Source organism: Molothrus ater, chromosome 18 (genome assembly GCF_012460135.2).
Source record: "Molothrus ater isolate BHLD 08-10-18 breed brown headed cowbird chromosome 18, BPBGC_Mater_1.1, whole genome shotgun sequence".
NCBI classification, from domain to species: domain Eukaryota; kingdom Metazoa; phylum Chordata; class Aves; order Passeriformes; family Icteridae; genus Molothrus; species Molothrus ater.
Genome location: NC_050495.2, coordinates 8,134,935 through 8,162,065, shown reverse-complemented (window position 1 = coordinate 8,162,065; position 27,131 = coordinate 8,134,935). Strand labels below are relative to the sequence as shown.

General features: G+C 41.8%; 1 protein-coding gene across 4 annotated transcripts; it reads left to right on the top strand.

Annotated features, from left to right (window-relative positions):
- On the top strand, positions 1-22,359 carry YPEL1 (yippee like 1). 4 transcript variants are annotated; one of them, XM_036392932.2, is made up of 5 exons: positions 1-488; positions 4,149-4,431; positions 15,400-15,443; positions 16,855-16,963; positions 17,954-22,359. In XM_036392932.2, exons 2-5 carry the CDS (start codon positions 4,315-4,317, stop codon positions 18,041-18,043), a joined length of 360 nt encoding a protein of 119 aa, XP_036248825.1. In that variant the 5' UTR covers positions 1-488; positions 4,149-4,314; the 3' UTR covers positions 18,044-22,359. The 4 variants fall into 4 exon arrangements, with proteins under 4 accessions (XP_036248825.1, XP_036248826.1, XP_036248827.1 ...); XM_036392933.2 differs by lacking the exon at positions 1-488 and adding an exon at positions 855-1,106; XM_036392934.1 differs by lacking the exon at positions 1-488 and adding an exon at positions 1,127-1,145.
- The last annotated feature ends 4,772 nt before the right edge of the window (positions 22,360-27,131 follow it).

Genomic DNA, 27,131 nt, shown 5'->3' with positions numbered 1-27,131 from the left:
CCCCGAGAGGGGTGGGGCCGGGCGCGGGGGGCGCGCGCGCGCGGGCGCGAGGGCGCGCGGCTATTGGCTGGCGACAGGGGGGGGAGCGCGTTTAACGGCCGCTGCGCCCCCGGGCCGGGGCAAAGCAAAACAAAGGCGGCGGCGGCGGGAGCGGGAGCCCGGGTGGAGCGCACGGCACGGGCACGGCACGATGCCTCGGCCGCCCCTCGGCCCTCAGCGCGGCACACGCGCGCCCGGCCCCCGTCTATGACCCCCTCCGGTGGCCGTCGCCGAGACGGTACCTTCGAGGCGAGGGAAGCCGTCGTGTCCCACGCCCCTCCTTTGATCCCCGCTCTTTGTTTTTCGGTGAAGGCCCGGCGCGGAGCTCTCGCTGCCCGCCGCGCAAGGACCGGGGGTCCCGCCTTCCCTCCTACCCGTGGCCCCTAAGGGAGAGGGGCCCGGGGGCTGCTCGGAGCCCGGGCTGGGAGCGGAGTCGGCGCGGCGCAGCGGTGAGTACAGTACCGAGCGGGTGAGAAGCGGCCCCTCTTCCCTGTGCTAGGATTTATTTTTTAATGGAGCGGGGTGGGGGGGTGGGTATGAGCGGAAGGCGGCTGCGAGAGGAGCCCCGTGCTGCGCCCCGGCCGGGGGGGCCGCCGTCTCCCGTGTGCGCGGGGCCGCCGAGGCAACTTTGCTGGCGGGAGGAGGCTCGGGCGCTATTTATAGCGCCTGGAAATGACGGCAGCGCTGTCTGCCCGCAGCCTTCTCGGTGCGGGGCGGGTAAGGGCGGTTTACATAATTGAGGGGGGGCGAAGCCGAGCTCGGCGCGCCGGGAGCCGGTGGGGTCCCCCCGCGCTCTCTCCCGCGCCGCGCGGGGCCGGGAGCCGTGGGGTTCTGCACGGAGCTGGCGGCCGGAGCAGCGCGGGGCCGTGTTCGGGTGGACGCGCGGCCGTGCCGGTGGCCAGAGGGGGGAACGAGCCGCTGTCCTGCTGGAATCGCTGCGGGAGGGGACAGAAAAGGCGACGGCGTCACCCGCCGCGGCAGCTTCGTGCTCCGGCGTGAGAGAGGAAACGGCTTTAAAGGCGCACGGCCAGCGGCTCCCTCCCGCCGGGAGAGCGGGCTGTCAGCCGGTAACTTTCTCCGCGTTCATTTTCTCCTGTTATTTCCTGGTATGTAAAGGTGAAAATGAGGCTCCTGTGGCTCAGTCTTTAACTTGGAAGCTTTTCCCTGCTGGAGTAAGCTCACTGCAGGTTGCTGACAGTGCGTGCACAGGCTGTGTCCGGCTTTTTGCAGCCGCTCAGACTGTTTGAGCGTGTTTCATGTCGCTCCTTCCTTAGAGCCCCGCAGGAACGACGGAGAGGCCGATTCCTGACCAGCTGCGCCCGTGCCACGCACGGGGTCCCCACGCGCGGCAGCAGCCGCTGTTTCCCCGGCGGCGCGGGGCCCGCGCGGGGCCGCCCCCCCCCCGCCACGCTCATCGGGGTGTTTGTTTACACATCCGGGACCCGCGCGGGGCGGGGCCGCCCCGCCCCATTGGCCGCCCCGCGCCCCGCCCCGGTGACGTCACGGGCGGCGGGACGGGGGCCGTTCTTCGCCCCCGGCCCGGGGATTGCGGGGTTCGGGGCGGCGGAGCTGCCCCGGGAGGAGGGCGGAGATCGCCGTGCCCGGCTCCTGCGGCCGGGACAGCCCCTGGCGCTGCGCTGGTAGGTGCGAGCACAAGCAGAGCTTCGGGAGCCACACCTGTCCGTGCGCAGGACCAAAGCACGGACTGTGCCGCGGCCAAAGAACGAGGGCGGAATAGGTGGTTCGGGGTTTTGCTCTGTTCTGTGCCGAATAATGAGCAGCAGCCCGAGGAACTGCTCGGAACCGTGAGAGGGAAGTGATACTGTGTTTATTCACCTTTGTTAGAGCGAGCTAGGAAATGGTTTGTTTTGAATTGTGCTCGTAAAGGCACAACAAGTCTGTGGTTCCTATGGTGTTTATCAAACAGGGTCCTCTTTTTCAAGAGAGCAATATCAAATACAGTTTTGTTAAATCGACCTTACAATTATTTTAATTTCTGTAGTTGAAGAACCTGCTATATTGAATCTGGAAGAGTCCAGATTGCCTTTAGAAGTGTTTAAAAACACTTACAGGAATGCGTTGAAGAAAAATATTTTCCTTTTGCATTCCAGATCACAGAATTGCTAAGGTTAGAAAAGATCTCTAAGATCATTGAGTTCAACTATTAACCCAGGACTGCCAAGGGCACCACTAAGCCACATCCCCAAGTGCCACATTTACACCTACTGAACTTCTGCAAGGATTTAACTGGTGTTCCACTGATGGAAAGGGTTTGATTTCAGCCAGAGTCAAAACATCTTAGCATGTGGTGCCTTTCATTCTGAAACCCTGTTTTGTTCTGGTTTTGTCTATTTCTGTTACCCTAAATAGGATCTGTATCTAACATTGAGTTCAAGCAGGGAATTTACAGAATCCTCATGTTCTTAGATCACTTTTCTTGTATATCTTGCTTCTAATAAATGTTTCATATGTAACTGTTCTACAAGAGCGAACTGTTTTCTGCAAATAATGTAATCATTCTTCCCTGTGTAGTTGTAATAAGTTATCTTGGGGAAACAAGGTATATAATATTTCTTTAAATTGCTATTAATATTTGAGTCCTGTTCTTCATGCCAAATGAGTTAATATTTCACACGTGTAAATGTATCCTTTATCAGGTGTTTTCCCAATCATTCTCATGTGTAGATCCATGCTTTGGATGAGAGCTTGTTCCCAGTGCTGCTTTATTTTTTTGGATTGCATGTGGTGTGTTACGTGTTTTGTTTGTGGCTTATCTCTGCCTTTGAAATTCTTCATGTAAGAAATTTTCTTTTAGCAAGTCCTTCAGTAGTTTGAGTTTTCTCCTGCTTAGGATTAAAAAAAATCTAAACTGAAACTCCTTTAAGTTTTCCTGTGGTTGTGTCATGTGCTAGGCCTGCTGTACAGATTACTTTCTCAAGGCTTCTTTCGAAGCAGTGACTGCTTCCTATAAACAGACTTTAATTTATGTGGCTTTCACTATCTGCTCTAGCTGTGTTACCAGCATCCTACTGCTAGAGAGTGGTTAGTGCTGCCTGCACACAGTTTACAACTGTGATAAGTCATTTGCGTGCTCTTAGCTGGATCAGCAGACTCTAAACTCTTTGTATTGCCTCTCATTTCTGTTTGTGCTATTGACCTACTCAGGCAGTCACCTGACAGCTGATGACATAAGTTGCCTGTGCAGTGTTTTGGGCACTCATTAGTGTGGTGCATGCACAGCCTGGGAGCTGCTGGCCTCTGACAGACCAGGAGATGTTAGCAGCGTTCAGCATCGGTTTCGTTTTCAGGCAAACTATAAAGGTTTGCTTTGCAGCACAGCAGTAGGCTCTGGTGTGCTCTGACATGTAACATCTCTGAAATGCACTTTGAGGATGTTGGGTGTTCTCTGTGCAGAATTTAGCTTCATTATCAGATTGTGGGTCTGGTAGCTTCCATTAAGGCTATTCTGGTACGGTGAGGAAGTGCCTAATTAGCTTTGATCAGGACACCAGTCAAGAAGGTCTTTGCCTAAAGGCATAATTCTGCAGAGCCAAAAGAGTAGACAGGGATCCCTGAACAGGGTGGCAACGTCTTACTTGGTGTTTGACTTTGAGCCAGATGTGATCCTGCAAGATTTTTGCTGAAAACCAAAGTGCAAATATATGAAATATATTGACTGTTGACAGAACAAGTGTTTTCTAAGATTGCTTTCCTGGTTGCTCGCTGTATTGGAACTGACCACTAGAACTTTCAAAGACAATTAACTTTCTCTCATTCCCTGCCTTTTTAGTGTGAATTTCTGCATGGATGTCTAGAACAGTACACCTGGTATAATGTAGAAAGTGCTTGTGATTCATGGAGAACTGTTTGAATCTCATCCCTCATTAGAAATGTGGTGGAGTAGAAGCCATTAGTGGAACAGAACTGCTTTTTGCTGTGTTGAATGGAACTTGAACTGTGCAGTTCCTTAGAAAAAGGGGCCTGTAGTGCAGCCAGGCTCCAGTTATTTGCTCCAAATAATGCTTTGCTTTATGGCTGGACTTGTTGAATAACAAGTTAACTCTGGTCTTGTTGTAAGCTGCTAATTGTTCTGCTCTTTTCACCTACAGGTTGTGACGGTTTCTCTTCTGTCATTTGTGTGGAAAGTGCCACACACACTCCAGAACAACAACGGCTTTTGCTTGCATATTCCAGTGTTTCTTTTGTCAGCGAGTTCAGCAAAGTTGTAATTCTTCAAGTGCCAGCCCTGAGCTGAGTGAGGAGCCACCAGCAGAGATGGTAAAAATGACAAAATCAAAAACGTTCCAGGCTTACCTGCCAAACTGTCATCGAACCTACAGCTGCATCCACTGCAGAGCCCATCTCGCCAATCACGATGAATTGATCTCCAAGGCAAGTGGTTTCTTTAGAGACCTCATGAATTATTTCTTAACCAAAATGGTTGTCACTGTGACACCACTGCCAGTAGATAAGGGATGCAAATTGATGCATACTTCAAAGTATCTTCCCTGGGTTCACTCTTGGGTCATACATGTTGTGTGCTAAGAACTGGGTATGTTCTGGAAACTTCTGAATGTGACATAAAGGTTGATCTGATATATTGCCCATGTTAACAACCTGTGTGTGCTGTAGGTGGGTACTGTGTGTGAGCTGTTGTAGCTGAAAAGCCTGCTCAGGAAAACTATCAGAAGAAAGCATGGATCTCTGGGTAGGGAAATTATTCAGGTTATGGTTATTCCAGATAGAGATTTCTTTTGACTCTGTTGGACTGAAGGTCACCAAACTGTCTGTTTCCAGGGTGTCCCACTTGTGTTATGGAATCTGTAAACACACTTTTGCTGTCTACCAGCTCCTAAGGAATATGATTAGCCAGAGATGTTCAAAATAGTTGGACTGTCTGAGCTTAGAGAATAGGTGGAACCTTGAAACAGGCTAGGCCTGCCCTTCTTCCCTGTTGCTAGAAGAAACCAAGACTTGTAATGTGTGAAATATGTAGGAAAGCTTGAAGTTTGGGATAAATACTTGACAGACTGGTTCATTCTTTGCTTCAAACAACTCCTGATTAAATTACTCTTTATGCTGTCATGGAGAAAACACTTCAGTTGCTTTTCAGACTTTTTAATACAAAATGTTCTTTCTATAATTGTTTTGTCAAATAAAGTTAGTTATAAAGGGTTTGACACTAAAAGTTCTCTCTGTTGCTCTTGCCTGTTTGTGTGTTCAGCAGCACTCAGGTGATGCTGCTCTTCAGTGCTGAAGAGATGGGAGGGCTTGAAAATGCTGCTCCTTCTGAATTTAGGTTTTCTTTGGGTGAGGACAAAGCATACCTGCTTGCTTATCCCAGGGCTATCAGGCAATAATGGGTTTTCCACATACAATTTTTTCCTTTCACTTGAATTTATTTTTTTTTCCATGTTGACTTCAGAATTTGAGTATGAGGCCTTTTTGGCACCACTGGATTCTAAATTACAGGCATTCAGAGTTTCATTATTCACTTCATGTTCTGGGCCAGAAAATACTGGGAGGGGTTAATCTTTCCTGAACTTCAGGTTGTAGATACTTACAAGAAGAAAGAAACATTTTTGTTGTGTCTCTTAGCATGTATTAATTCATTGAGAAAATGCAATCTAAGCACATACTTAATAGGAAGCTCTTCTTTTTGTGGACTTAGATTTTTGCATGCCAGCTAAGCTGCCACAGTTGCTACATGAGCCAGTTTTCTCCAAGGGCTTGGGAATTTTGGTCAGCAGAATACTTCAAATATGTTAAGCAAATCATGTGTTCATTTTACAGCTTCATAAAATAATTTCAAATGTTAAGAATCAGATTTTCAATTCAAAGAAAAACATAAAGGACTCTTCAAAAATCTGTAGTAAATACAAAGAATTACTTTTAAGTTGTTTCTAATGGTGTTGGGAAGGGTATTAGAGGTGGTTTCTACTTTCTGGCTTCCTTAATTTTTGATGAAGACACTTTACAAAAATATTTGTACTTGCAGGTTGACCATATGCTTATTTGACAGCTGATTCATATTTTGTCAATTTAAGATTTCTTAACCATATTTTATTGTCTAAATCTGTATGGTAAAAGAGAAATGCATTTAAATGTGTGGTATATTTTTGTATGCTTTTAAAATAAAAAGAACATTTGTCATCTATTGTACTTGTATTTGGGACATAGCTTTGGAAAACCCATCTTCATTAGGCTGAAGCTTTACATAATCCAACATGGGAGGAGTTCTTCTGAGGGGAACAACTGCAAAACAATAGATAGATTTGGATCATTAAAAACAAGTACAGCTGGCCCTGGTGAGGGTTGGGGAGTGCAAATAAAATTTGATTTTTTTTTTTTCTGAACTTCTCTTGAAGTGCCTTCATTGAGGCACATTATATGCAATGAACTTAGGTTAGTGAGAGAGATGGTTTTTTGACATAGGTAGAATCCTAGTTAATGTAACTTCTCAGATGCAGGGAAAAAATCCCAAACAAACATAAACCAACCTGAAGTGTAGGAAGTTGATTCTACATCATCTGAAGTTAACAAAGAACAGTGTGGTTCCTGGGCTGGTTTGGATTTATTGATGGAGTAGAGACAGACTGTTCAGCCTGACTTCCCCTCACTGCCTTTCCTTGAAGGCCTAGTTCAAAGCCAAAGCTCTGTGTTACATTCTCTAAATACAATTTTTGGTTGTAGATTCTCACTTTATTCCAAGTGCTTCCAGTACCATCTCATGTCAGAACCCTCAGGTTTTGTAACAGTATTTACTTAATGCCTGGCTGGAGCTGCTTCTCTGGGGGCTGTCCCTCACCCCATGTTTTCTGGGGACATGGTGGTTGTTTCTTCCTCATGTGTGGTCAGGGAAAATGAACCAAAATGTGTGGTGCGCTTCTAATTTAAAGCAGCTCCAGCTGGCTTTCTAATGTGCTTTGAGGTATAAGAATTTATTATACCTGACACTGTAGTGGTTTTTGACTTGAAGATGAAAAGATAAAGCTATGCTGTGAATTGAGTGGTGTTTCTCTTAAACGTTGGTCTGTCATGGAAAAGCAAAAAGTGCTGCATATTTCTGTCAATCATCCCTTTGATTCTGATCCTAAGAGTCCCTGACTTCAATACAGATTTGCAATTCTTCTGCTTTTGAGAACTGTTGATGCCAATTGTCTGACAAGGATGGCAGCATACACGAATCACCTTTTCATTTTATTTCTGTTCTGTTTGAGCAGCAGGATCTCTTTCTTGCCCTGGAATGAATCACAAAGCTCTCTTTTTCTTGTGCCCTTGCTGGTGATAAAATGGCAACCAAGAATCTTGGCAATGGCTTAGAAATAAGAACACAGATTAATGAGACAGGACAAAAATGTGTTACCTGCTCAGTGAATTCAGTTGTGGTTTTAGTTTTCTCTGCAGCTGTGAAAGGACTCTGTGTGTTGCCCAGTATTGAAATCAACATGATGTTAGTGGTTAGAACATATATTTCTAGAGGTTTTCACTCTGTAATAACCTTGTTTTCTGCAGCTGGGGAGGAGCTTGGGGGAAGGGGAAGGCGTGGGAAGAGGACGGGTTGAGATGAGGAGCCCCAGACTGGGAGGTCATTGCCAGTAGAGATAATGACAAACATTCTGTACAGCTGGACACATGCACACATGTATGAACAGTTACCATAATAATTTCTAACTCCCAGGTTATCTTGGAGTAACCATTGATTTGAAGGATACTTAGTAAGAGAACTGATAAACTGTAGGTGACTTTTAACTGAAGTAAGTGTAAGTTTGAGGTGGTGCCAGGTGCACCTCAGAGTGACTGATTTGTGCTGCTGACAGGTCTGTGAGTGCTGGATCTTCTCTTTCTCTGGTGAAGACTTCAGAGCCTGTCAGGATGTTAAAGTATTTTTTAAATGCTATGAGAAGGAATAAACCAATCAGCACATACCAGCTGGGGTATGCTCACAAGATGGGGAAGAACCTATGGCTTTTAAAAAGTTCTTTAAAGAGGCAAATATTTTTAGAATCATATCCTACTATTACTGTAGGCACAGAAGAGAATCAAACTATGAGCAAATAACCACAGATCTTAATGAAGAGTAAGGCAATGAGCTGATGCCATAGGAAGCACTTAGTGGATTTAAAATTGATACTTCATGGATTTAAGATGTTCAAACAGCATGTAAAAAGTGACCAAACAATATATGTTAGTAATAATAATTTAAAAAATCCAAACATAATTTAATTTTGAAAGAACTTCTACTAGACTTCTTGAAGTACAGGGGAGATTGCCACTTGTGTGGCCTAAATAAAATGTTATATATTTGCTATTCTTGGAGCAATTCTAGGATATGTTTTGTGGGAGGCCTGACTGAAGAAGCTTTCTTTTGATTTTTATGTAATAGTAGGAAATGTGCAGTGATTATTAAGAGTACTTAATTTTATAGGAGACAAATGTTACTTGAAGAGCATAAGTTCCAAAGCACTTGAGAGTGGCTTGTACCCTCTAAGTTCCAATAATTGCTTAAAAATTCAGGTATGATCCAACAAATTACAAAAAAATACAAATACTTAATAGAATCTTGGAATCTGTTGGATATGCTGCAAAGGATAATGTTTTGTTACTCAAGGTTGACCTGCTTGAAAGACGATTGAAGCATCTTAGAGTGTGCCTGAATTCTGGGAATGGAGAGAATTTGGATTACTTTGTACAGATATCTGTATAAATACTGTCACTTTCTTCTGTCTCATTCATTGCCGAGCATATCTGACCAGAGGGGAAAAAAGTCATGTGAAGTCACAGACAAAACTAGATGAGTCAATATTTTCAAGAATGAGTTCTGCATAAAGGTGTATATATATATATATATATATATATATATATATATATATATGTAACTGTCATTGATTGCATTGGGAAATCCTTGCACCTTGGGAGTGAAAGAATGTTCTTGGTGGTTAAGTTTAGTTCTCGAAGGCATTCAGTGTGAATGCTCTTCTATTATTGATGACAAGGAAGAGTCTTGAGCCTAAATAGATGCTAAAACATTTTTAGCCTTGTTTAGCAATCTGTGGTTTTGTCCTCCACTGTGTAACCGATGAGATCAAGAGGAATTTTTTTAAAGGGTTTATTGTCTTTAAGTAAATATGCTGTGCTTAGCTTGGTTCAATTTGTAATCCTCCTTTGCTTATGATATAATGAGTATTTAGAAAGATAGATGGACCTGTTTTATGTATGTTTGAGGGCTGGTTTTGTTCCCTCACTAATTTCATAAATATTCTGGTGACAATTTTTTTTCTCCAAGAGGGTTCTAGTTTTTTGTGTTCATTTTTTTCTTCTGGGGGAAGAACCTAGTTTTTGAAAGAGAAGCAATCTTTGGAAAACATCCAAGAATAGATTTGAAGGCTTAAAGGAGTTGGAAAGTGCAAGGCAAGTGTTCTACTCTGTGTATTTTGACATAATTATTTCTGAAATCCATTCAAGAAGCTGCATAGGTCAAGATAACTTGTCCTGCATAACAAAGTCTTCACTTTGGGGAAATATCATTTGCCATGTTTGCTGGCATGCGGTTTTTTGGGTAGAATTTTTTAAAGCTATTCTCTACATACTGAACTTTGTAACTTGCTTTATCAAATTCAGTAAATATTTGAATGGAAATGAACTTAAAAAAAAATTAGTATTTCTCATAGAGTCTTCTAGAAGTTGCCTAAGAAGCAGCTGGGCAGCAGCATCTCTGGTGGTCTGCATTATCAAGGAGTTGGATGTGAGGGAAACACCAACTGGAACAAATGTGGGGGTCTTGCCCTGATAATTATTTTGTCTGTACCTTATGTTGAATTCAGTTTTCTGAATTTATGTTGCAAGTCTTGAAGTGAGAGAATATCCTTACACTCTTGCTGAGGAGATAATTTCACACATCAGAGCACTTGTGTTTCTGGTTTACTTTAAGAATGCTGCCCCTAACAAGTACAATTTTCTGTATTTCCCAAATTTGCTTATTTGGCCAGAGAACTGGGAAAATAACAGGGAACTCCAGCAAATGAAAGGAAATTACACCAGATGAAAACCTATGGACTTCTTTCATTTTCCTTCTTTAATATTTGATTTCTGTGTTTGGAGTAGCTTGCAGACACTGGTGATGCCCCTGTGGAACAATGCCTGCCTTGCCCCCAGTCCATGCTAAGATGGAAGTTTCCCTGGGTATTTGCTGTAGAGCATGAGCTCTAGCCATGCAATCTAATCCCGTCTCTGGGGAATAATTGATGGCATAAGCTTTTCAGCAGCATCCCTTCCCCCCCTCCCCGCCTTCAGCTGTGCCTCAGGGCAGTAAATACATGTTCTGCTTGACTGATATTTCCTTTCCTCCTGGGTAAAACAGCTACTCCTGGTGTTAGAGGTGAGGGTGGGTTCAACTTACAAGCATAGATCATACCTAATTCTGCATGTGTGCACAAGTGAAACATGTATAAAGCTGCTGTCCTACATCACGTATCAGTGACACAGGTCTGTCAGATGACTTGAAAAGATCCTAGTTCCAAACTGGTCTTGCAGGTGACTTCACTGTAGTTTGTAAGCACAGTTGGACATTATTGCTGATACTATTAGATGTTCTAGATACTTTCAGCTGTGCTGAAACAAGAAAACATGATAGATCTTACACATCCTTCTGTATAAATGGGTAGCTGGTCAAAGATACGGATTTCTGAGGAATAATTTCACTCATAAATCAATACAGTATTATTAATTGAGGATCATGAAAAAGCAGCCTTACAGTAAGTTTAAAGTTCAACTGCAGTTATTAGTGGAACTGATAAATTGCCCAGCTTCTAAGTGAAAATCCTGGTTGCTGTGAGTCATTATTGATGAGAGTTGGTCACACTTGCCACTCTCTTCTAATTTCTCTCTACTGGGTAAGACATATTTAGGACTCAGTTTGAATAGAATGTTCTGCCTTAGCTTTGATTCATGTACAGTGCTCATGATCTTGGGAGTGCCGAACAAATGTTGCACAGTTAAAGTTTGTGTTTGCATAGGTGATGTTTATTCTATTGAAAAGTGGTTTGTCTGGAGACTGGTTTGAACAGTTGTGCCTGTTAGTCCTTGACACTGCCATTTAAAGTACTTCCTTTCATTTTCTTGGAGGAGTTGACACACAAGGTGTTCAACCTGTCAGTCCCTTAAAATTCATATCAGTATAACTGAATCACACAGTGCAGAGTGTGAGAAACCTAGTGCTGGTTAAAGCAAATGTTCAGTATTAATTCTGGTTATGCAAAATATTCTGTTTATAGCCAAGCTACAAGCTTAGCAAGCAAGCACCAAACTGAGTTGTCCTCTTCTCATTTCTAGTAGTGGGATGCATCAGAAAGTAGAACTCTGCTAATAAATCCTTCTTACACCATTAAGAGAATGCATCCATGACAGATATTTACCTTTCTGTGGTGTTTGAATACAGTTTCGGGGAAAATATCTCAGCTGTTCATGTGAATAAGAAACTGACTGCCAAGTGCTGGCAAGAGATTGATTATAATAATTAAAAGGCATAGGAATTTACAGATGGATGTCCTTGCAGTGCTTTTGTTGCAGTCAGTGTATGGGAGTTCTGCAAGGCTGGATTGCACCATTCAATGCTCAGTGAAACACAGATTATGTGGTTGGGCACTGGTTTTAAAGGGAAGTCTGAGTTGCCTGGACCCATGTTCTGTGTTCCAGAATGCAGTTACACAAGTTGCTGCAGGTTCCTGTTGAGTTACCTGAGTGATGTAAACATGGAGGAACTTGCTCTTTGCAGCTGGGCAAGGAAACAACTGTTCTGTGGCATGTAAATACAATCCTTAGCCTCTAAACATGAGTGTAGGTAAGAAAAGATGGAATCAAATGCATCAGTCATACTCTGGGAATGGGAAGCAAGGCTAGAATGGAGGAGCTTTTCACAGTGAGATGTTTGTGAACACTCTTTCTAAAATCACTGTCACAGGAAAAGATTCTGTGTTGCTTCTCCCTCCACTCTACCTTGATAATCTACAAAATCAGAAGGTAATGGCCATTTCTGAGGGAAAATAAGCCTAGGAGAGTACAATATATCTAGGGCAACAAAGCAAGGAGTGCAAGAAAAGTCAAGTCATCTTTAAAAATATATTAGGAAAAGAAAAACAACTAAAGCAGTGCTTTCCAACCAGTGGTTTGTATTTCATTTGGCTTGATTTTTTTTTTCAGCTTATGAAACAAGAGAGAGGAATAGCTGCTTTTTGTGCTATTCCTGGCATCCTGTTACTGCCCTCTGCTTAATTTTGAAAAATGCAGGGTCAAAGGAGAGCTTTTAGTAGGTGATACTAAGTCAAGACTAAACATAAACTTGGCAGAAATAATTGCATAAGATCGTTCAGATCTCCTGACTCTTGTTTTTTTCTGGAGTCTTTTTTTCTTCTCCAGCCTGCCAGGGAACCTCAGGTATTGCATATAAGTAGTTTAAAAATGATGGTATAGGACCAGACAAAAAAACCCCAACCTACCACAGAAATTTATATGTGATTGGTGTGTGTAATTACATATAAAGAGAGAAACTAGCACATGATAATAGACAGTATTTCTTGGTGCTGTTTGAAAAAGGATTTGTGAATTCTAATTTACAACATGGAATTTTTAAGCAAGGGGAAATGCCTGCAACTTTTTTAATTTAAAAATTTCTACAGTAGTTTGACCAGATATCATGGTGATCATGGCTTTGGAAGTTCTTTTTAATAACATCAGGTGTGAAACACGGAAGTTCTAATTTTACGTTTACTTCTTACTGAATAAAAGGATTTTGGAAGTGTTTCCTTTAACTTTCCTTAAATTTTGCAGTTGCCCATGTGTCATTTTCTCTAAATTAATGTGTTGTTTAATCAGGCTAGCTAGTCATTTGTTAATGGGCATTTTTGAAGAGTCTGTATCTGAAGAGTTTTTGTTTTCACCTGCAGTAAGCATTCTCTGTTTGTTACTGGTTGGAGTCTAGAGAGTCCTGGTTATTCTGTAGGAACTGCAGAGTGCAGGTCTGCACTGCTCTGCCAGTTTTGTGATGTGTGGTTAGGTATCTCAGGAGAACTGAACTAGTGGTGGGGTTTCTGTTTGTTTGTCTTAAAAGCAGCTGTAAGGATAAATTACTTTCTGACAGAACTGTCCAGACTCTGTTCTCAACTAAGTCTCCCCTTTTCAGGGTCAGTCCTGCCTGAAGTTTCAGCTTTCACTGTCCTGCACAGCCTATCTGGTTTTCCTTGCCTGGTGAAAAATAAGACTTGTAGTTCTGGCTGGTGGAGACAGTGCTTTTTCTTTTGTCTTTGCTAAAGGTGGAACCTCCTTAGAATCACTGAGGTTGGAAAGACATGTGAGGTCATCAAGTCCAACCACAAACCCAACAGTGACAAGTCTACCACTAAGCCATGTCCCCAAGTGCCACAGCTGTGTCTGTGGTGACTTCACCTCTGTCCTGGGTAGCCTGTTCCAAGGCTTGCCAACCCTTCTGGTGAAGAAATGTTTCCTGGTACCCAACCCAAACCTCCCCTGGTGTGACCTGAAGCCATTTCTCTGGTCTTGTCACTTCTTAGGTGGGAGAGGAGACGGACCCCACCTTGCTACAACCTCCCTTCAAGTATTTGTGGAGAACATTAATATGTTCTCTCAATAGTTCTTTTAAATGGTTGCTAAAATAATAAAATATTAGTGCTATTAACTGTTAGGTAGAATTTTTCATGTTAAAGATTTTACAAGTATGTAAGGATTGTATGTAACTACTCTGGCACTGTTGCTACCTGGAGTAGTCCAGAGTCAGGGGTTTCTTTAAACATTCTTTATTGCAGTATATAATCTGGTTAGTGTTGATCAAAAAGGGTTAATTTAGGTGCATTTTCCTTTTACAAGATGAGGGGATTTTTGCACACTATTCTGAGTAATTAAAACACAACAATTACTGCTGTTGTGTTGCTAGTTGGTAGAGTGGCAAAATACCTGTCATAGTGTCAAATTATTTGTAATGATGTAACTAAGTATGTAAAGAATCAAATCCATTGCAGAGAGGACCTTCTGCCTATGGTTTCATGCTTGGCATTACTAAAACCATGCACAAGTATTCAGGTTGAGATTTTCCTTCCAAAAACCTTCCATGCTGATCTATTGCAGGCTTCTGAAAAGTTGGTCTGTGATGTTCAACACTAGAACCACAGGGATTCTTATAAACAATTGTACCTTCTTTGCATCATGGATAAAGTAATTTTCTTTGAAAGTAGGTTAGAGAATGGAAAGGCTCAAAGAAAAAAGAAATTAAGACAGTTTACAGATTTTTTTTTAAATGTAATTCAGTATGGAAGAGAGAAGAAAGGAAAAGTCAGTTCCAGTGTGATCCTGTTTGGATGGGAAATAATGGCTGTGTCTAAATTACCAAGTAATTCAATGCAGAAGGAGTCAGATGAAAGCAGTGGTGTGTCTGACACAGGTTTGGAATGTTTTACCTCTGGCTGGCTCTGCCTGCTCACAAGTTCTCCCAGGATGTCTGCAGCTCACATCCTGAGCACATTCAGGTCTGTGTCTGCATTACCATGGCTGAGTGCATGAAGAACTGCTGGGTTTGTTGGTTCAGAAGGATCAAGGGTGCAGATCAAGGCACTGAAACTGCTCCACAAGCCAAACCAGCCCTCAGTGAGTGTGGCTGATTAGGGGTTTTAATTCAAAACTTTGCTACTGCTCTGAACTAAAACATTATTTAGATCCAGCCAAGAAAGCCCAAGTGCCATTGTTTGTCCATCATTTATCAGGAATGGGAGAGATTGGAAAGCAAATGCCTGTGGTCAGGCTTTTAATGGTAAGAGTTTTCTTACTAAAATGAAGCTGAGCTTATCTGTGAATTTTAAACTGATTAGATGCATTTCCTGAGTACAGTGTGCTGGTTTTATGCTTGGTTCGGAATTTCACTGCTCTTATATCAAATGATGCAATGAAATTGAAATAAATAATCTTTTGGCTGCAGCAGGGGAAGACAGAGGAGATGAGAGTAACTCCCTTTGAGTTAAAAGCAGATTATTTCAATTAGCATGAAGGATGTCTAGGAAAATGAGAATTGATATCTTGCAGAGGGGTAGGAAAAAACTATGTTTTGCTTGCATTATGGGTGTTGAATTTTGAGCAATAGCACTTGACAAAGCAAAATAAAATTATTAAAAATCTAATGTAGATGAAAACTTGTCTGACAAGACTTTCCTATAAAGAACTAGTATAAAGTAGTTAATCTGAAATAGTTTTTATCTGTGTTATCATTATATGTTTACTTACATACCCTTCTGGAACTATTTTCTTGTTTGGTGGGGCTTGTGTTTTTTAACATGTGCAATTTTTTTTTTTCTAATGCAGTCCTTCCAGGGAAGCCAGGGACGAGCCTACCTCTTCAATTCTGTGTAAGTATGTGGTTATGGTTCTGCACACCCCTGCAGAGTGTAACTCTGTGCTTCCCAAAGGGAAAACACTGGGAATTAACATAGCTGTACTTTGCCCTGTTCTTTTTAATGCTGGCTTTACTCACCAGCAGTAGTTATTAAAGAGCTACTGGGCTGATTCTGAAGCATTCCTTTGCACATATATGAGTTTATCTTATATTTTAAGGAATTCTGCTAAGAGCTGAAAGATTAGGGAGTGTGTTAATGTGAAATTCCTTTTGTCTATGTAATGGTAGCTGTCTCGAGAGGAGCTGCCATTCTGAGATACTCCAGAAGTCACAAGATATTGAGTGACTGTAAATTTTCTTTAGACAACTCTGCCTGTGGTCTAAAGAATTTCCCAGCCTGACAGTTGGATACATTTACAGGTTAATGTTTCAGTAAACTCGGTACATCTTTAATGACCTTGAATATTGCAAATGCGCTAGAGGCAAAAGGTCTCTGTGATCTTATCAAGCCTAATATTTGCAATCTTAGGCATGTCCTTCCCTTGATAGGAGGCTCTTTGCATTTGTTAATGGGTGTATTTTAAGTTTTTTACATGCAGGATTACATTTTTGTGTTTATTTTTCAGCAGTTTTTTGTGTTGCAGCATTTTGAAAAAGATACAGTTGAGTGTCCTGGTCTATTTTTGACCAGGATAATGGGACTGCAACTGCAAAGGATTTGATTGCAGATCCTTGAAATTCTTTTAATATGTAGACTCTCAGTGGTGACTTAGGATTTCTGCTATAATTCTAATAGGAAGAATCTGGTACTACAGCAGTAAAAATGGCAAAATTTTGCTTATATTTAAAACTGTCTAAAAACTTGGTTTAGTCTTGCCTCATGTTTTCTGCATAGATTCATTTGTGGAAAAACTGGCTTGATGCAGTACTTCAAGGGATGTTTTGTTTTGAAATTGCTGTTTGTTCATCAGAGCTTAGTCTGCTGATCTGTAGCAAATATTTATGAGACTTTTTTCTTGCTGCTATTTTGGAGCTGGTTCTAAATTCAGCTGTTGGTGCTGATTCACTGGTACAGACTTCCATTAGAGAGGTCTCAAATAGTTTTTGAAGTAAAGCCTGAAACTGTAGAAGTGTCCAGTTACTGTGTAGTGTTCTGTTCTCTGGAAGTTTAACTATTTAGCTTATCTTTGTTGCTGGCAGTAAAGTGGATATCACCAACAGTGACACCACAGCCACTTAAAAACAAAAAACAAACCCTTTTTTCTTCCTGTCCTTCTGCTCAGTGTAACAGAGGAAGTTACTTCTGCAGCATTGAATAACTTAGGCATTTTTTTAAACTACTTTTTATCTGCAGGAGAAAAGCTGGGGAACAGTAAGAAAAGAAACACACTCATCTGTTAACATAATTTCTCCCTTTTTTTCAGGGTAAATGTGGGCTGTGGTCCAGCAGAGGAGAGAGTTCTTCTGACAGGTTTACATGCTGTAGCAGATATCTATTGTGAAAACTGTAAAACCACTCTTGGATGGAAATATGTAAGTAATATACTTAAATCCTCAATAAAGGCTTGCATGTTGAAGCACAGATGTTTGAGTAGCCACTGAGTAGCACCTTCGCTGATAATTTATGTGAGTTAGCTCTGGAGCTTGTGTACATCAGGCCCTAATGTAGTCTTGCTTCCTTGCATCTGCAGAAATGTTGTAGCAGATAATAATTTTATTCTGGACTGCAAATCAAGCATGAGCTATAGGTGCTATTACAGCTGTCTAATATTTCTGTATTTGATAATCTTTTTGCAAGACTCTCAAGCACATGTGCACTAAACCAGGTGGGAGAAATTGTCAAAGTGAGTCTGTAGTGTCATGGACTGCAAAAGTTGGTGATACAGCAAAAATATTAATTACAATAAACAGTACTGAGCATATTACTCTGTTTACAAATAATGTGGAATCGATTCTGTTGTTTGAAAATTTACCTGTGCACTTGCAGCTGTGTTGCAAGTTTGTGATTTTGAAAATCTTAGATTCTGGGTAGGATTTTCAATTTTCAATGATTCAGTGTAGTTTCAGATCTTAAAAATTTTCCTGATGCATTTCATGTGATGATGAATATAATGGAGAGCTTTTGAAGAGGTTTGCATTCCCTATTTTCATTACTTCTGGTAATGAATAAATAGCATGTATAACATGCCATTTCCTAACCTTCACTTTAAAAAGCATTAAAATTCCCTAAGCAGAGAGAGAACATATCAGTTCTACAGCAAGATCTGTGCAGTAGATCTGCTGATTCCACTTAGGAGAAGTTTGGTTCTGTTTCCTCCTCTGTTTTTCAACCTCTCTTTTTTTCCCTCCCTCCCTCCCTCCCTCCCTCCCTCCCTCCCTCCCTTTACTCGGTATAACCAATATGGGTTGTTAACTGTAATGGTTCCTGGTTTGTATTTTTACTGTAAGTTTGATGTTTAAAACACTTCATTCCTGAACTTAATTCAGTGTTGTTTTGATTTTTTAATTTTTTTTCCTTTCCAGGAACATGCTTTTGAGAGCAGTCAGAAATACAAAGAAGGAAAATTTATCATTGAACTTGCCCACATGATAAAAGACAATGGCTGGGAGTGAACCACAACCTTTTTCCTTCTGTTTGGACTTTATTCTGTGGAACAGGCTTTACAAAGACTAATGCAAAGTAAAGGAAGAGCTTGGCTAGAGTGGCCCTGAGAATATCACTGAACTCTGAAACCTCACAAATGAGTAGTGTAGTGTAAGTGGCTATTTCAGGCCATGTTTGCCTTTTCTCCTTGTGTAAGTTCCCTCTTTTTGTACGTGTATTATTGTGTGAACAGTTGTTTTGGAACATTTTGGATGACCTTTTTCTAAACTCTCTCAGACTAGAGAAACAGTTCACTAATTGAAAACAGATTTTACTGGTTAGCATCTCTCTCTGACCTATGCCTTTAATGCTACTTCTGCTGTGCATGCTTCTTGCCTAAACACCTACACTCCAGTCCTGTAGAAGTTCTGTCCAAGAGCAGTCTGAAAGAATGTATGGGATGGGGTGCTTTTTTATATGTAGCAATTTCTGATGTGTTTGGCAGTGAAGAGGATGCAGTATTGTAGTTATTAATTTCTTTTTTCAAATTGAGTGTACCACAACCTATGTACATCTTGTAGGTGAATTGGTTAAAGGTACAGTGCTCACTTCAAAAAAAGATTTCAATTGCACTGACTGAAGTTAGCAGGTCTCAAGTTGTTAGGAAAGGTTATGCCAGAGGCTTGGTATCTTAATGAAAAACATAGATTTTAAATCAATAATGCTATAGAATATGTTCCTTTAAGACCAACATATTCCCTAAGGAGTTTGCTGGATAAAAAATTTATAAAACTATAGCTTGCAAGATTAAAACGACAGAAAAATATATGCATCTTCTATTTTGAAAAAAAAAATTAGTTGGTATATTAGGAAAAAACAAAGTTTTGGTACTGTACCTTTGCCAGTAACAGGGACTTGTGCATCAGTGAAGTTTTATGGCTGGTTCCATGTAACTGTATAGTCCTAATGCACTGGACAAAGAGGTTGATGTCAAGGAAACTTGTTGAAGTCTTCTGCTTCTGCTACATTTGAACAAAAATATTTATTTTTGTGAGAAATGGCCAGAGCCTATGACATGAAAATTAATATAGTACCTGTAGGAAAAGGAGGAGTAATAAGAGGGAAGGGAAGTTTGACTTGTTTTTTCATAAAATAAAATAGTAAGATAGTTTTTAAAATTTGGGGGTGGGGAAAGGGTTTCCCGGTTTGCTGGCTAAATCATCCCCAAGTATCTTTTTATAATAAAAATTTATATGAAACTCACCTTCTCTTTTGTTCTCATGCTGTTTCTTTATTGGAATCAGTGAATGAGAGAAACTTCTGGAAAGTATATGCACAATATGAGCTGTTGGTATCTGTGTATGCAAACTGAGCAACTGTGAAAGAAACGCTCTACATAAATTTGCTATCTTAATTTTCAAATTAAACAGTCTCTAAAGACTTTTTGTATGTTAATCCTTTTACTGGTTGAGGACAAACTGTTTGAAAAAAAATCCCTTTAACACTACATAAGTCCTATAACTGAACAATACAGAAGCCTTGCAATATGAAATCCCTTTCTCTCAATAACAATTCTAATATGGCACCTGTGAAATTAATCATAGGGGCTGCTGCTGCTGTTCTGTTTTTGGGAATCTCTCCTAGGCTTTCTGAACTCTGCTGCACTTTAGAAATTGTCCGACATGAAAAATTACACCAATGGGTAGGGGCAATACAAATCTTTAAAACCAGCTTTCCAGTGTTTTTGTGGGGAGGAGGAGTGAGAGGAGCATTCTCCCAGCTGTACACATTCTCTGTGATGCAGGCTGGCTAAACTGCCTGCCAGATGTTGTCATGATTGATACCCATGAATTAAAACTGTAAGAATTAGAGAAGTAGTTCAAGCTGTTGGGTTTCAGTCCAGAGGCCTGAGGTGGTACAGTTACATTCAACCTGGATTTTGTGGCTTGCACATTGCTACTTTGTGTTCACATCAGGTCTCATTTTTAACAATGCCATTGATGCAAGATGGGCTTGGGTGTTGCCTGTCTCGTGCTCTTTTTGACCTGGAATTCTTTGGGATTTTGTTTTCCACCTTGTTGCCAACAAGGAAGGCACTAAAACTTCTATCAGCAAAAAGTTTGTGTTGGCTTCTAAGTCCTGTTGCAATGTTGATACTTGTGAACAGCTTGTGTGAGGTTTGTGTATCTTTGGGCTTTTCTTATTTCCTGGCTGCAGACTTGCTGAGGCAGTACACTGGACTGAAGGCAAAAGTAATGGCTGCTTTTCCAGAGAGAGTTGAAATTACAGAAAATATGTAAAGTATTAAAGATTTTTCTCTCCAAAATTGGGGGTTTGGCTAGCTCTTGTTAGTAAGCTAATGCTGTCTCTAACATAGTCTTATTCTTAGAAATTCAACCTCTTTCTTCAGTGCATTATTTATATTTCAAACTGGACATTTTCACCAAAACCTTAATTAACTTTGATGCCAAAGGTTGAGACTTCAAGTGCTTAGCACATAGAGCTTCAGACTACTGGCATAAAGAGTTAATGACCTATATGTGATGTTTATGGCTTTTAAGAGAACCAAACAAAGCAATATTCTTTTTGGTCTTTTATTAAGAGTGGATACTTAGAAGGAATAAAGAGTAGAACTAGTACAGAATCACTATTTTATGCTGCCATGTAACAATTCTTGAGGCTTATTCTTTTGAGGGAATATGTGAATTTTCTTCCCACGTTGTTTGGTAGCATCAATGATTATTTTCTCCCCTCATAAAGATATAGAGAGTTCTTGTTATTGGTTTTGGTGAAAGTTGAATCCAGATAGCAATGACTGCTGGCTGATGTGAAGAGGTCAGTCTGGTCACTGAACCCTCCAGCAGTCATGTGAAAGAAAAATAAACTTACTTGAAAAAAAATTTTACTAAAGCATTTTCCCTCTAACCAATTTTTGTAATATATTAAAGATTATATTTAAAGTTTGTATGTGTTTGCTCTGGGCAAGTTTACTTCCCCTCCAACTTGAGCACTTTTGTTACTTGTACTGGTTATTTTTGGTCTTAACATTTATTTTGTATTTTGTTTTTTATAAATTGTAACAAAAAGCTTTTGTGAACCTTTGTTTCTTGCTGGCTCTTTCTTGGACCAAATGAACTGACTATGAGCTGGCTTAGAAGAAATGTTCATTGGGATGCATAGGAATTTGCTAGCAAAAATGTACATGTATTGAAAGTTTTTTCCACTGAACCTCTAAAGCGCCATGCCTGTCCTAAAGTAATTAATCATAATTTGGTGTGACTTCAGTCATCTGACCACACATTCTCTGTCTAGGTCCAAAATAATGGTTGTAACAATGGTTTTCCAGGACTGAGTCTGCCTCCAAACCCTAGAGTTTTTCTTTGGCTGGTTACTTTAAGTACCTTTTTGATTACTAAAAGGCAATGCTGCCATGTATAAAAATCCTGTCACATTGCAAAATTGCTGTGAAAAATCAGCTGCAAAATTTGGTGAGGGATGGCTCAGCCTAACCACTCCTGCTGTCTGCTTTTAGCAGCCTGGTAATCTTAATTTTAACTGCCAGTTAAAAGGGCCAGGATCTGAATTTCCCTTGGTGGTTGTAAGCTGTACAATGGCAAACTGTGTGAAGGAAGATTGTTATGGCTTCATCTTAAGGTCCCTGTAGCAAGGCCCAGCAGAGTGACCAGTGTGGGTGGTGTGCCTTTGTGCTTGCAGTCCTTGGGAGAGGAGAGGAGAGACATTTCTTTGAGTTAAAAACTGGCCTCAGAGGTTCTGACTGGGTCCCTACTGCACCCATAACCAAAGGTCATCTGTGTTTCCTACTGGTGGATCAGTGGAAGGGTTCCCAAGGCTGGGTGCCAGGGGTGGTGGCCATGCACTTCCCTCCAAGGGCTCCTCCTGCCCGCTCATCTCAGCAGCCAGGTTGCAGCAGCAGTGACCTCCAGACTCACAGACCAAACTTCACTCATCTCCAGCCTTGGATATTGGCCATGAGAGGAAGAAGCTGTCAAATTATTGTTAAACTTCTTGGACACTTTATTGGACTTCACTGAGACTCATGTTAAGCCAACCAGCAGTATAAACACTTACTGGAAAAAGGAACAGATGCTTCAGAGGTTTCTTTTAAAAGGACTGTTACAAGTGGTTTAAGGTCTAAAGCATGAGTCATAAATGGCAGTTGAGTTGTGCCTCATTGTTTCTTAAACTCTTTAAAATGCTTTCTTTTACAGGTGACATGGCTGTGTTGCTGTTTTGTCCTTGCAATACTGTACATCATTTGTTGTTTCACTATACTGTATCTATTCGAGGTATCACAATAAAAGCTTTCAATTGTTTTGTTGGGTTACATGTTGGTTTTGTGCTATCTTTTCTTGCTAATTGAGTTCTCAGGCTTTATCCTCTGGTAGGGCCAGAGAGAGAAGACAGTGCTCTTCGTTGCTCTCAAAAACTTGGTTTGAATCTGATTTTTTGTGGTTTTAGGACTGCCACAAAACATTTGGGGTTTTTCCTTTCAGAAATCTTTCCAAAATACAGAAATTTGTGCTGCTACTCTTAGGGTTTTTGCCTATTTTGAGCCAATTGTGGGACCTCTGCATAATGAGAGTCAGTATGGACAACCCCCAGAATGAATCCTGAGAGGAACTGAAGTGTGGGTGTGCTTTTTGTTGTGTCAGCTCGATCAGCTGTAGACCTGAGGAGCACTCTGAGCACAGTGCTCCCTCTGTTCATTCTGCTTTGGCTGGGAGGAACTCCTGTAGCTTCTCTGATCAGATTATTGGTCTTGTCAGTGATATGATCCCTCTGGACTGCCAGAGGCTCAGAATGAAGTCATTCAATAATCCATCATTGCATCTCACAAAGAGATAGGGATGCTCTTTGTGCAAATCACACATAGTATTTCCATCATGAGAAAATGGAAGATAGCCAGCTACCCTTTTTCTTATTCAAGTGCTGTCTTAGGGGCATGAAATAAGGATCTTGCCAGCTCTGAAAAAAAACCCCAAACCCTAGGGATAAAATGGCATTTTATGTGAGACGTATGGTCTTCCTTGTACAAAAACCTGTGTTTTGACAGGATAGAATTGTAGTAATAAAGATCCAAATAACAAGTATCTTTGGGATTTGAGATGTTCATAGTAACATCCCATTATATTTTAGTGTATCAGAGGGACTATAAAAACACCAACTGTCCGCAGCTGAGTTACCAGAACAATTTTGGCAATGTGAACTCCAGTGTTCTGTCTTACCAGCTGGAAAACACCAGGATATCTGACTTGCAGATAGACAAGGATGGGCAGATGCCTCATTCAAAGCTTGAGAACCTTCTATGAGATGTCTTTTTGTCCCTGTAAAATTTCAGTAACTGGGCAGTGGTGTAGTTTGGGGTTCTCCCCCATCCCCCAAAAGCTGCAGCTCTGCCTGGGGACAGCAGTAGGTCTGTACTGCCAGAGTCCAGGTAGCCTGAACTGGAAAACAGCCACAACTAGAGCTGAGCTTATTCTCTGCACAGGACTCCAGTTGGGTCACTGCCCATGTGAGATTCTTCCCACTTTTGTCTCTTCCTCTGCTCCCTGTCCTTGGCTGTGCCCCAGATGGGTCTGAGCAGGGAGTGAGCACCTGTGCTACTGCTGGCACTCACCTCCAGCAGGGACAGCAGCTGTGCATTAACTGAGGCTGGACAAAGTAGTTCCTGGCTGTGAAGCAGCTCTGCTGAGCCATGGCACTGATGAGCATTAACTGTTTCTCCTCTAGCAGAGCCTGAGCTGTTCTCAGGGTTTGGCTCATTCATTTCTATGAATAAGATTTGAGCTGAGGTGATCTGTGATCCTGGTAGCAGTTTCATCTATGCTAACCTGACTGCCTGAAGATTTTACTTAGTAAAGATCACTCTAGAAAGCAGACAATACAGGTTTTTCAGTGTTTAATGAATTAATGAGTAGATTTTTCATGGTCTGATTTCTGTATTTTAATAGTAAGCATAGCTTAACTTTCTCTCTTGCCCAAATAGACTTTAGTGATTTCTAGTTCAAGCAAAAACAATGGCAGGGCCAACCTAGCCCTTTATTCAAAATGGAGTTTGCATTCTGACATTAAAACGTGTACGTGTATGCAAAGTCCATTCTGGCATGGAATATTATGGCTTGCCCTGTACCTGTAGGAAGGGTTGTGAATGTTATTTAATTTTCAGAACATCTTTTTGACATGATTAGCTATGATCATCTGCTTTCTTTTACACCTGATAGAAGTTAAATTAGTTTTATAACATGAGCAAAACCTTCCAGTTTGGGACCCCAGCGCTGATGACGGAACAGTAATGATGAATTGGGTGTCTGAAATGTTTTTCTTATGTTTCAAATCTTGTAGAGCTAAAACTCCAGTGGATTAAACTGCTTGATTGGGGTAAAGGTTTTGAGGGTTTTTAGCTGTTGGTTGAGTGGCACTAATAGCTGCGTTTGAATTGTGAGTTATTTGTCCATTTAAAGGTGAAATTATAAGCTTTATTCTGCAGAAAAGATTATTCAAAATGTTTCAGAAGGGATAATATAAAATCACTCCCACAGAGGTGTAACACTAAAAGGAAAAAAACCAAACCCCAACTGCAGGAGCTCTGTGCAATGCCTGTGCAAACAAACTTTTTTCCAAAACTTTCTTTAACAGCCCACTAGAAGTCCAGAATCTTGTGACAGGGAGCAGGGGCTGCCAAGGGCCAGAGCAGCTTGTTTTGCAATTGGGCCCTGGGGAAATTGCTACATCTGGGGGCTGGGTTGGAGCTGCAAAGCACGTGCTTCTGAGGACTGGGGGGGCTTTCCTAAACAAACATATTTCCTGAACAAATATTAATAGATTCTCTGCCATGCACAGGGGAAACCTGCTGATGTTATCACAGTAAACCTTTATTCTGTTAAACTGGAACTGCTGAACACTGTGCAACCACTTAGAGGGGCACGTGCTGAGTGCCATAAAGCCCTTGTATGAAAGGGTATGTGGGGCACTGGGACAGGAGAGTGAGGACCAACTGCTGAGTGCTGTGAGGGTGGCTGTGCCCAGGAAAGAGCTGGGTCAGTACAGCTCTGACAGCCTGCCCTGCAGAACAAGCACAAGTGCAAATCCATGGGAAAACGTGACATTTTGTGACACTTCAGGCCTCTCCCAAAACTATCCCTCTCCATGCCTTGTGTTAAATGGCCAATGACACTGCTTTTTGTGTGCCCTGCAGGGAAGGATGTGCCCCTGTCTGAACAGCCTGTGCTGGGCAGTCAGCAGAGCCTCCTGTGCACTGCCTGAGGTCAGCCTGGGCTGGCAACCCACAGCTCCCAGCAGCTGCTCCTTGGGGCAAGAGGCTGTTCCTGGCCATAAGCTCCTTACAGATGAATTCATCATCTGTTTCCCACTAGTGCTCAAACAAGCACTATTGACTGGCTGGTATGCTCTACTTTCTTACCAACTATAACTGATAAGATTGAAAATCTGCTTTTGCTTGTCCACTTAAATTATCTTCCCCTTCTTTCTTCCTCTTTTATCTTCCTGTTTCCTCAATTCCCCACTTTTTATGATACCCATAACAGTCCAAAGTCTGCAGAATTTTGCTTTTTTGTTGTTCCTCTTTCCCCCACAGAATGTGTTACCCAAGGGGGAGCAATAACGATTTGTGGTCAGGCATGAGACAGATATTTCAGGGTGTTTGATCTAGTGCCGAACCAACCCGAGGGAGCCACTGTGCTCCCACCCTGCCTGGCTGGGTGTGCAGCCCTGAGCTGGGAGCCAGCAGGTCCCTGAACCTCAAGGGCAGAGGACAAGGTGCTGCTCTTTGCTCCTAAACTTAATCGCTGCTTTACTGATTAAGCTTCTGCAGCAAGTTTTAGGTCTAAATACAATTTCTTTGGCATGATAATCAACAGCAAATGAGCATGTATGACCTGCAGACCCATAGCCTCCCTGTAATGCTGTGCTTTACTGCCTCTGCTCCTCCCTGCTCCCAAGCTCATGAAGCTAATGGATTTTTTTTTAAACAGTGCTTTTCCCCCCCTTTATCCCCTTCTTCTGCAATGAAAAGTTTCTCACAGCATCGAGGCTGGAGACACAAATTAATGCCCTTTAATTACCTACTCATAATATACAAAAACAAAAGCTTTCTCACATCATTCTTTCAATGTTTACTAAAACAGAGACCTTGCTCTGGCAGATCTCTCCTTCACTGGCCAAAACTCACGCTGAAGGTTAACAGTTCCCAAAGTTAATTATTATCTTGCCTTGTTTGCTCAGTGTTTCAGAGTTAAAACATGTAAATATGCCTCCCCCGTGTAATTGCTGTGGTCAGCCAGCGATGAGCTCTGCAGCAAACATAAACACAGCTATTAGCAGAGACAAATGCTTCTCCCTGGCCTGGCCTCCCGGGGCTCCCAGAAGTGTCAGCTCCCCCAGAAAACAGCCAGGATAAGGCTGTCCCGCTGGCGATTACGCAGAGCCTGCTATGAAAACCCCCTCTCAAAATAGCAATTTCTAATCTTCCCTGAGGCCATTAATCAGGTTTCTAATCCAGCAAAGCTGTCCATACTGTACAGGCTGTGATCCCCAGGCCTTTATTAGAAACCCCTCTTGGTCACAGCATTTACTGGGTCAGGGGACTGATTGTCACGTTTGTCTGGCAGGAATAGCTGCCCATGTATTTTGTGAGACAGATCTGTGATAGAGGTTAATGCCAAGACCTGGCTGCACTTACCTGTGAGTGCTCAACTTACCAAAGGCTCATCTGCATAGAAACACATCTACACGTCAACTCAAATTTGGTAATTCCTGAAGACTTAGAGTAATCTCTGCTTTTCTGGAGACAAATGCAATACCAATTCTATCTGATTCGTTTCAGATCAGAAAGGAATGTCCTGAAGATGTGTGACAGTCAAAACTTTCTGAGCAGCTTCACAAAAGCAGAGGTTTTGCCCAGGTCTTGACTAAATCCCAGCTGGGGTAATTGCATCTGCCTCTTCTCCACCATTCCCCGAGTGATTCCATCTCGGAGGACCTGATGTGGTGCGGAGGTGGGGGGATGTGACTGATGTGTGTAGCCTCCACACAAATATGTGACATTTGCAGCATTAACGGAGATCCCTCTGGCAAAAG

Coding starts and splice junctions, on each gene's coding strand:
- YPEL1 (XM_036392932.2), top strand. CDS start 4,315: ATGGTAAAAATGACAAAATCAAAAACGTTCCAGGCTTACCTGCCAAAC. Junction 15,444..16,854: donor GCCTACCTCTTCAATTCTGT/GTAAGTATGTGG, acceptor CCTTTTTTTCAG/GGTAAATGTGGGCTGTGGTC. Junction 16,964..17,953: donor CCACTCTTGGATGGAAATAT/GTAAGTAATATA, acceptor TTTCCTTTCCAG/GAACATGCTTTTGAGAGCAG.